At 50.8% G+C, this 10,868-nt stretch overlaps 1 protein-coding gene across 1 annotated transcript; it reads left to right on the top strand.

Annotated features, from left to right (window-relative positions):
* Nucleotides 1-1,824: 1,824 nt before the first annotated feature.
* Nucleotides 1,825-3,258, top strand: ATOH1 (atonal bHLH transcription factor 1). Its single transcript, XM_033160349.1, has one exon. The coding sequence runs from the start codon at nucleotides 1,883-1,885 to the stop codon at nucleotides 2,915-2,917; it is 1,035 nt and encodes a 344-aa protein (XP_033016240.1). The 5' UTR covers nucleotides 1,825-1,882; the 3' UTR covers nucleotides 2,918-3,258.
* Nucleotides 3,259-10,868: the final 7,610 nt, after the last annotated feature.

Here is a 10,868-nt window from a genome sequence, read left to right as displayed (position 1 = left end):
AATAAAAAAATAGCATTGATTTGGGGAATGAAGACATATCCACTGACCCAGAGCACACCCACAGAGCCAAAATACTACCGCAATACTGCAAATTATCTAAACTTCAAAATGCAGATGTTAATACTACTGATTTCGACGGGATCTATCATCTTTATAAGTTTTGAATCCGTTCGTGTACATCCCTCTTATTCGATGTCCCCTTGACGGAGCACCCTGGATTATGCTGATGCTTAGCTTAGCAGACCTATAAAGTACAACCTATCAGAGCTGTAGGCACTCGGCAGTGTTCCTGAACAACGGTGTGGGCAAACAGTGCACCATAAACCTCTTCGTGTTTACTGAGAAGTAAGCTCCACTGTAGCCAATTGCGCTTTCTAAGCGCGCGCAAAATGCCTTGGTGACCCCGCTTAGAGGCGAGCCAGGAGCGACCTTATTCTATCTATGTGTGGGCTGAGCTTCAGGGCCATCTCGACCTCGGTTTCCTCTCTCGATTTGCGCGTCTAGCGAGCTCCGCCGCTTGCCCAAGCCAGCTGGCCGCCGAGATGCCCAAAGAGCTCGATTTAGTCCCCGGGGGGCGCTCAGTTTCCCGCACGCGCCTCAGCTTCGTCCTGCAAAGCGCAGCCTTTCCCGAGGGCGCACCACTCGCGGGCTGCCCGGCGAAGAAGCCGCCACCAGCTGCCTCCGAGCCGAAGGCTTCTCTCTGGCAAAGCCGACTCTGCGCTTGCGAGGAAGTTTTTCTTCACGCCTTCAGAGGCTGGATCAATCCGGCGCCAAAAGAAAGAGAAAAAAAGCAACAGGATCTACCCATGACTTTGGGGTGTAAATCCTCTCAAAGAAAGGGCGTCTCGAGTTGAACGTGACTCGCCCACCTTTCTTGACTGCAATTCCAATGCCTTCGAAGGGAGTTTCGAGGGGCAGCCCCCCTTCTTCCCCTTGAAGGCAATGGGAGAAGCGCCGCTTCAATGGCGTTGCAAAACTAAACGCGGCTCGTGGTTTCAGAGAGCTTTGAGGTGCAGGGTCCCCAGCAGGCGTCCACAAACCACGTCCCAGCCAGTTTAGGCGAGCCAGAAAAACTGCGCTCGCACGGACCCCTTGGCCCTTTCTAGGCACGCGCCCTCCCGCATGCCTTTCCCTTCCTCACAAGTTGGCACACTTTTACCTCACACACACTCCCGGGGTGCCGCGTGACTGCAGGTATATGTAACTCCTGCTCAGCCATTCCCTCAGTTTCTCCCTCACACGCACGCACAAGCGATACCCTGCCTGCCATAAAAACGCGCGCCTTATTGTTGGCGGGACAGCAACTGTTTCTTAGAGACACTCAGGTATTCCATCCTTTGTATATCAACTTTTTGTTTTGTTTTTTCCTGTCTCTCGGTCCTCCTGCTCCTGCTCCCTTGCCCGCGCCTTCTATTCCGGCGCTGGCCAAAAGAAAGAAAGACTGAAAGAAAGCCCAAACAAACACCCAACCTTCGCGCTTTAGCCCATTGGTTGCCCGCACGCGACAAGGCCCCGCGCGCTCCAATGGCTGAGCCGACACGCGACTGGCGCGAGGAGGGCGGGAGGTGGAGGGTGGGGCGCCGAGGAGGGGTGTGTGCGGGGAAGGAGGAGGTGGAGAGGGTGGGGGACCCCGGCGCGTGCCGCTTTTTAAAGGGGGCGCAGCGCCCTCCGCAACCGGAGATGCCTAGTTGTTGGCGGGCCGTGTGTCTGTATATGTGTGCTTTATTATTATTATTATTATTTTCCTCCCTCTTCCCTTATGTATGAGCGCGCGTCGCAGGGTTAGACAGCGCTCCTGAAGTACTTGCTGTTCGTCTCAAGGGCGCGTGCAGCAGGTCAGACGGCGGCGACTTCTCGCTCTGAGGTAAAGCTCGCAGACACTATGAGCCACCTGCGCGCCGTGGCTGCTCCCAGCGAGTGGGGCGAAGGTGGCAGGGATTTGGGCTCCCAGCAGCAGCCATTGGAAGACAGTCTTCTGCTGGGACAGGAGGCGACTGCGGCAAGTCGCGGCTTCTCCTCAGCCTGGCTCGGCATCTGCTGCCCAGGCCGAGTCACCTCGTCGCCCAGGTACCTGCTCTCAGGAGCAGCTGAGGGGGACGATGAGGAAGAAGACGAGGAGGAGGACGACGAGGACGACGAGGAGCTCTTGGAGGCAGGCGCAGCCGAGCACTTGGGCGGCGGTAGCAGGAGCCGGAGCGGCGGGCCGGGGAAGCTGTGCGCGCTGCAGGAGCACCACCGACGCCACCATCACCACCACCAGGCAGGCGGCACCCCTGGAGATGCGCAGGCGCCACGGTCCCGCGCGCCTTGCCCCGGCGGCGTCGGCGGCGGGGGTCTGCTGCGCCAGGGCGGCCCTCAGGTGAGCGGCGTGCAGAAGCAGAGGCGCCTGGCGGCCAACGCCCGCGAGCGGCGGCGGATGCACGGGCTGAACCACGCCTTCGACCAGCTGCGCAATGTCATCCCCTCCTTCAACAACGACAAGAAACTCTCCAAGTACGAGACGCTGCAGATGGCACAGATCTACATCAGCGCGCTGGCGGAGCTGCTGCACAGTCCACCTCCCGCCGACGGCGCCCCCGCTAGCCAGACTTACGAGCGCGCGCCCTGCACCCCGCCTGTAGGGGGCGCTCTGCAGCAACAGCCAAGGTCCCAGGCCTCGGGACACTGCCGGACGCGTTTTCCCCAAGAGCAGCCTGCAGGGGGCGGGGCAGGAGGAGGAGGCTTCTCTGTGCAACTGGACCCGCTGCATTTCCCCTCGTTCACGGAGTTGGGGCAGAAAGCCCCCTCACCGGCGCAGCTCCTGCCGCCGTCGGGCCAGCCCCAGCAGGAGCGGAGGAAACCCTCGCCGCCGGCCCATCGTAGCGATGGGGAGTTCTCGCCCCGATCCCATTACAGTGACTCTGACGAGGCCAGCTAGGCGCGCGGCAGTCGGGCAGGGAGGGATGGGTGACATCGGCGGCTGCCAGTCAAGCCGACCCTGAAGCTGACCGGGGATGCGGGGGGAGGACTGCTTGTCAGACGGCTTGTGAAAGACGTTGCTGGAGTGAACAGGGCAGGATCCTGGGCAAGTGGGGCAAACAGACGCGTGTAGCAGGCTCTGACGGACTCACCTCGCCAGCCTTAGAAAGCTTTGGAAACCTGCGAGGGGAACTCTCCTTAACTTCTCTTTCTAGAAGTAGCCATTTACCCTGCGCAGGTCTAGAACGGTAGGGAAAGCTTTTGAACCATGATTTCTCTCGAACTCTATTCGTAAAGCATCTGTTTTCGCAAGCAAGCAAAGGGGGCTTTCTTCCAAGCAACTGTGCTTCGAATATTAGCTTTCGAGCGATTTTCTAGAAGCCGGTATTGGTACTGAATGTAACCTGGTTCGTTTTTCTAGTTTTAAAATTTGGCTCCCCCTTTGCTGCTGGAATCAGTTGCATATATTCCACCAGAGAGAGTAAAACATATTCCGGATTACAGATTCTGGGACAATGGGCTGTATCCATCCTAAATTAAGCACTGCTTTTGGGGACAGCTCCTCGATGTTTACTCGGATGTAAACTCCAAAGAGTTCACTTAGGATCGCTCCCTAGTAAGTTTCGGTCTTCAGCTGACATTCACGTGGTTTTAGCGGCTCAATGTTGCAGGTATAGGGATCTGGACCTATACAGTATACAAATACGTGGAAGTAAAGCCCGTTGACCTCAACGACGCTTACTTCCAAGTAGACATAGTCTGTAACGCTACAGCAACTTGCCTGAGAGTAACCCAAAATGAACTCAGCGGGGGTAATTTCTCAGTAGTAATGCAGAGGAATGAACTGTCCCTTTTGAAAGCCTAACCATCGTTTCTTGGAAGTATATTAACTGAGATCGACTAAACCGTTCTAGGTAAATGCATTTAGGGTCGGAGCTGCGAGAGAACTCTGTCCTTTGACGTTTGGATACAGATCTCATTCAGCTTCATTCTAAGCACAACTGCTCGGAAGTACATGTTAATTGTTCTTTTTAATACTGCCACGAAGTGTGCTTGTGTGACTCTCATTACAATTAACGAGGCTCCATTCAGTTTCATTGCAACCCTTCATCTGAACTAGACGGCAAATTATCCTTTCGCTTTGAAGTGACTTCAGCTGATAGAATTGGGCACGGTTTCGAGGTTGTAGTCCTCGCTGCATCCGTCCCACAAGCTTCCCTGGGGAGCCTGAAGATTGTGGCTATACTAGTGGTCTGAGTTTGGTTGTCAGTTATTTTGGGTCCACCGACTTTGTGTGCGCTCCTCCGCCTTCCCAAACGCAGGGCTGTTTTGTCCTCGCTACACGTACTTGCAAGGAATCCCCCTTGATGTAAATCAACCTACAGTACTTCCGCGCTTAGTTACATAAGCAGTCCCCCTGCGTGTTCAGTGGGGCTCCAGTGCGCTCATGACTGCAGCCTTACTTCCAATAGATTTCGCTTAGGATCAAGCGCCCTCCTTGGAATTCATCCGGAGCGAGGAGTCCCTAGGTGGACATGCCTTCTAGCCATCCGCCCCGGTGTCCCCTTCGACCCAAGGGGCGTTTTCGCTTTTGCTAGCTTAAGTACCTTTCCTTGCAACCTGGCCGCTTGCAAAGCATCCCGAATGCGGAGTCGCTGTACAAATTCTGAGCGCAAAGGAGGAGGGCCAGTGGAGAGGGCAGCGTTCGTGGGCATTCTTTTCTTCCCGGGTTGTAAATAGGGGGAGCGGATTTTTGTTTGTATCCTGTTTAGCTTTTCCTCAACTTTCACCCAAACCGAATGTTGGCGTCTTCTGTAGGTGGGATTTGGCGCAAGCACTTTATAAGCCGCTGGGAGTGGAGACTGAGAGTCGCGGCTCCAAAAGAAAAGCGACTCACTGCCAATTGTATTAATATACCAATGTCGAACTCAGCCATGTCTCTAATCGTCATTATTAAACTCATTTGCAAACAGCATGGGGGGACGCGGGAAACTACCATTTTTGTTTGTTGTGTCAAACATTTATGTCCATTTCATTTGCTTTTGTGATGTTTTAGCGACAGGATGTTTATTTATTACTGGATGTTTGCTACTGGTTCTGTTTTATCTTTTTTTTAAACCAAACGACTTTTTACACGATCCGTTTATTTTTTAACAAATCCAGCTGCCATTGTTTATGTAACTTTTTTTTGAGAGAGAGAAAGATCAAATAAAAAAAAGTTTTAAAAGCAACAACTTTTGTTGAGGTGCGTCTTTACAGGAATCATGACTGGAACGGTATAACGTAGGGGTAAGTCTCGAGGAGACTTGCTTCAGGGAATGATTCGCCCCTCCGCAGGATCCCTCCGTTTGTCAAATAATAAAGTGCGTCTGCACCGATGGTTCTCTATTAATAATAAGTAATCATAATACGAGGTCAGCGCAATTCCTCGCAAATGCCTCTGTCTGAAATACATCAGCACAGACATTCCAAGAACACGTTTACTAAGGGGTTTCTCACACCCTCTACTCCAGAAATGCCATTACATTGTACATTACAGAGTAATCGAGAAAGGGTAACAGATTAGTTTCAGATCACATACTCTGTCCTAGGTTCAGCTCTCGGCATCTTCAGGTAAGGTGGGAATGCCCCCTGTTTGAGAGCCGCTGCCGGTTAGTACAGACAATATTGAGCTACACAGACCAATGGCCTGCTTGCTAGGTGAAAGTTCATTAAACTTAGAGTCTCCGTTTTGCAACCTTATTGTTCTATGACATCACAACAGGACTACTTCACAATTCACGCACCTGCTGAACGGGAGCAGTCGCGTTCAAACCGGTGATGACCTTAGTCCCAGTCTTATTAATCCTCTATATCCCACTGGTTTCGCCCTCGCTGACTCTCACGATGCTCTTTTACTTTAAACTAGTAGAGTTATGTATATGCAGTGTAAGTAGTTTATGCACATCTGAGTCCTATGCACATCTACCCCCCCCCCCCCCAGTTCCCAAGTAGGTAGATGTAGAATTGAAGCTTTACTTGCTTGGAAACAAATTCCACTGGGCTGATTCATTGGCCTGTTCAACACTGGGTTTCATCAGTCACTGAGCCTCAGTAGAACGCGTGAACCATTTCCAATAGACGACTTACCAACTGATGGCCGTGCAGACGGGAGCTCGCTCCTTTACTTCCAAGAAAAATGTTTTTAGGACAACTAGGGTTATGTTTGGAGACGTGAAAGCATTTGCTCGGGATATGGAGGGAAATGTGTGGATTCGAACTGCACTTATTATGCCAGATGACTGGTTCTTGTTACATTCATAGCTAGCCTTTCCTCCGCTCCAGTGAGATCAAAGCAACAATACCTGGCTGGTTCTCTCTGCCCTCCTTCCCACATTTATGGAAATATGAATCGCAAAATAAATTGAACTCCCGATAGGAAGGAATGCTGAACTCCGGAATCCGGAGCAAAATAATTCAAACTTTAGTTATAGCCCGGGCTATATCCTTCGAGCGTACATTTTTTCCAATACCTGGTTGGCCTTAACTTTTCCGGCTTCGCTATGGAAGAGGACGCGACAATGCAGCTCCCTGTCTAGCTACCGTGTTTCTCCTAAAATAAGACACCGTCTTATTTTTTTTTTGCTCAAAAAAACACAGTATGGCTTATTTTCAGGGGATGTCTTATTTTAACCGCGTTGCATCGGTACGCTGCATAGCCACGCCTCCCCAGGCTGTTTTAATGGGAGGTACCACGTCACTATGGCTTATTTTCGGGGTATGGCTTATTTTTGGGGAACGGCTTATATTTCGCAAATGCATAGAAATCCTGCTATGGCTTATTTTATGGCCATGTCTTATTTTAGGAGAAACAGGGTAGCCTCAGCCTAAACTCCCGCATTTTTACTGAAAAGAGATTCTTTGGGAAGCCTTAAGCCAACAGAGGTTCAGCGCGATCACGCCAAAGCTGTACTGGTTGCCCGATCCCGCTTAGTCTAGTCTGCTGTGGGAAGGCTTAACCCTAACATGAGCCTCACAAAGCAAGGCTGAGCCTCTTAACCAGAATACAGCGACAGAACTTCAGTTCTGAAGCACTGGAAATAATTGTTAAGGCAGGAGTGCCTCTGAGGGTGTGCAGAGTACAGCCGCGTGCACTCTGCATAACTGCAAACAGGGAAGTAATTCCAGGACAGAGAAGGACGTAAGTACTTAAGAATACATTATATAACACGTCATTTTATAGCCTCTCACACACGAAGGGCTGTCCTTTTGCCCTTATGTCACTAGGTGACTAGAGGTAAACCACTTTCTCTCAGCCGCAATGGGAAATGGTGGTGTTAATAATACTTGCGGGGTTGTGGTAATAATGGCCACTCGGCCATGCTCGCGAAGCGCTTTGAACGCTTAAAAGCGCTACACAAACGTTAAATATTGTTAGTAGCATAATATATTTCGTACCCTGGTACTAGACACTTCAGACTTTCCTTGCCGACTTGAATCTAGCAATGATCTCAAGAAAGTGTTTCAGCGGCAGCCAGTAGCGATGGAGCATTTATCTTAGACCAATTCAGCATCTAGATACCCTAAAATACTCCACCTTCAATGGTTTGTGGGATCCCATTCTCCACCGATACCTATTACAATCCCACGAGGGGCAAATGTTGTTGTTGTTTTAAGCCAGGGGTATGTTTATATTGTTTCCATGAATGTTTTTATTTCGAAACTGGACATTATTCTTGAGTAAGGTGGTGTATAATTTTTCAATAGGAGAGACTTGGTGGATGAGAGCTGGGGGCGGGACATTTATCCAACCCTCTTCTTCCGACAGCTGTCAAATAAAAGCTTCCAAGGAGCGCACGAGCAGGCTATGAAGGCAAGAGCCCCTTGGAATACTCTTATAGAGTTCTGGTCGCCTCAACTCAAAAAGGCTATTGTTGCAAAAGGTTCAGAAAAGGGCAACCCGAACGATCAAGGGGGTGGAGCGAATCCTTTAAGAAGAGAAGTAAGAGGCGACATGATAGAAGCGCACAAAATTACGCATGGCATGGAAAGTGGATAGAGAAAATGATAATATTCTATCTCCACTGTCTGAGGCAGTATATCTCTGAATGCCAGTTACTAGGAATCACATGCGGGGTGAATATTGTTCTGCTCAGGTTCGGTTTGGAGAGATTCAGGTCTCTCCAGTCTCAAGTGAGTTTTCCGCAGCAGATTATGAGCAAATCCCTACTGCTCCGCAGGTTTACTCAGAAAGAACTCCCGCTGGAGAGGACAGCAGCCTTTGCGAAGTACCCCCCCCACCTCATCCCGCCCACTTCCCTCGCCAGCCTGCCTGTCAGTCCTCTCCTTTCTCGGGCTGCTCGTTTTTCCTGCCTCCTCCCCCCCCCCGGGAGCCGGCAGCTCTGGAAAAGGAGGGGAGCAGCTCCTGGGGGGCTCGCCTCGTGGCTCCTGGTCCCGATAGGCGGCCGCGGCAGCCCGCGCAGGAAGCGAGCAGGTGAGAGTGTCACTTTCCCGCCGCGTAACAAAGCACCTGCCCCCTTGATAACCTTTCGCGCGGCCGCCTTCGCCGGGGCCGAGATAAACATCGGCCATCTTCGGGTTACTTGGAACCCCGTAGCTGTTGCCGGTGAGCGGCGAGCCACTCTCGCCCGGCAGCTCCCGGGGGTTGTTGACGGAGCGGGTGACACCGTCCCTGGGCAAGGTGAAAAGTTCAGCGAGGACCGCCAGGTCGCCTGGCTGGGCTTGCCTCGCTGCTTCTCCCGGACAAAACACCTGCTGCACCTAGTCTAAACACAGGCCACGATCCTAGGCACGCTTGGCAGCGGGTGTGTGTGTGTGTCATGGAGCCCGGGGGACGGGACTTACTTCTGAGTAAGCATGTATAGGTACGATCCGGCTGCAGATCCCTTGGAACTTACTTTTGAGTAAGCATGCCTGGGATCGGACTGTCAATCCCTTTGAATTTACTTCTGAGTGAACATGCCTAGGATCGGGCAGCAAATATCTTTGAACTCAGTTACTCTTAGTAGGACTTGCTTCTGAGTAGACAGGCACTAGAAGGACAGATCCTGAAGTTGAGGCTCCAGTACTTTGGCCACCTCATGAGAAGAGAAGACTCCCTAGAAAAGACCCTGATGTTGGGAAAGATGGAGGGCACAAGGAGAAGGGGACGACAGAGGATGAGATGGTTGGACAGTGTTCTCGAAGCTACTAACATGAGTTTGGCCAAACTGCGAGAGGCAGTGAAGGATAGGCGTGCCTGGCGTGCTCTGGTCCATGGGGTCACGAAGAGTCGGACACGACTGAACGATTGAACAACAACAACAACAACAACAACAACAACAACAACAACAACAACAACAACAGACAGGCACAGACTCAGAATGTAAATCCCTTTGAACTCAGTAGGACTTGTTTCTGAGTAGACGTCCATAGGATCGGGCTTTGTAAGCCCATTGGGCTCTATAGCGGTGCTTTTAAAAGCAACAAAATCCAAAAGTGGATCTCACTTGGAACCTTCCCAAGCATCCTCTGGCGTTGGGAGTGAGGGAGACAGATGACCCTGATATCAATTAAATCATGCCAACTCCCGTTGATTTCAATGAGAGCCTTAAGCACACAGATCCTTCACTAGAAAGTTCATATTGACTCCGTGGAAAGCTCCGTTTTATACCGTTGGTTTTACTGAAAAGTTAAGTGTGTCTAGGATCGCAGCCTTACATGTGCTGAAGCGACCCCTGCTTTAAGACTGGCAGTCCCGTAAACCCAGTCATGTAGCTTGGATAGATTTGTATTTTTAAAAATATTATGATTCCCACTGATTTTTGTCTCAGGAGGAAGGTTAGGTTTAAACAAGCAAACAAACAAATACACGCCCCCCCCCCAAAAAACAAGCCCAATGCATACTTTTCCCGAAGTAAGCTCCACTGAACATAACGGGGTTTGGGGGGGGTTAGGGTAAAAGCCCTCAGGATTGCAAGGATAAAGGCGCAAGCACCTTAAACGGGGCTTTGCTTCCATTGGAGCAAGAGCATTTTAAGCTTGGACTTGGAAATGTCTTTGTCCTGGTTCCCAACCTGCTACTCAGTTTGCGCTCGACAACACTGAACAAATACACATGCGAACTGAGTGTGTTGCTTTGGTTAGAGCATTGGACTAGCATCTGAGAGACCTGGGTGCAAATTTCCACTCAGCCATGAAGGTGACCCCGGCCAGTGAGTGACTGCCTCATGTGGGGTGTAAATAAAGAAGGGGAGAACAATATAGGTTATCTTGACCTCCATGGAGGAAGGGGGGAAGCGGGATATAAGTGGAATAAAGAAAGAAATAATAAAATAAAGTTACGAGGCCAGGATCATAATTTAGGATCACAGGATCTAGGATCATGGGGGTGGTCGTCAACGAGGTTTTTCCTCACAGCAGACCCTGCCCATATAAAAGAATGACCCTAGCTTAGTCATGTCTTTTACTTTCAATGGGTCTACTCTGAGTAAAAGCTTAGTTGAAGAGCACGCACGTAAGGCTCGCTGAGTTACTTGGAACCTGTCAGTCTTACGGACCTCACGGAATTGTTGCAAAGATGCATAGCTCCCTGGTTGCGGGAGCGGGGGAGTTCATTACATTTAATTCTCTTAATTATATCTTTAAACGGGCACTGGGTGTAAGGGAAAACCAACACACATTTTCCACTCTGTGGTTCTGTTCCGGCCTTTGCATAACAACCCTTTGTCACCCCCTCTCTCCTCCCCCTGCCCCCCGCTTGTTCCCCCATTTACAAGCTGTAACGCCTAGCTGCAGGTTGCTCTAATCTCATTAATATTTTGGAAACGGGAATATTGAGCGTTGGAGGCCGTTCATTCGCCATATGCCGGGCCACTCCCGCGATGCTGGCTGGTTCCTTTCTCTCCATTATTAGCAATTAGCTTCTACCT

Source organism: Lacerta agilis, chromosome 9 (assembly GCF_009819535.1).
Source record: "Lacerta agilis isolate rLacAgi1 chromosome 9, rLacAgi1.pri, whole genome shotgun sequence".
NCBI classification, from domain to species: Eukaryota; Metazoa; Chordata; class Lepidosauria; order Squamata; family Lacertidae; genus Lacerta; species Lacerta agilis.
Note: the sequence above shows the minus strand (reverse complement) of the source record. Positions and strands in the feature narration are given on the sequence as shown.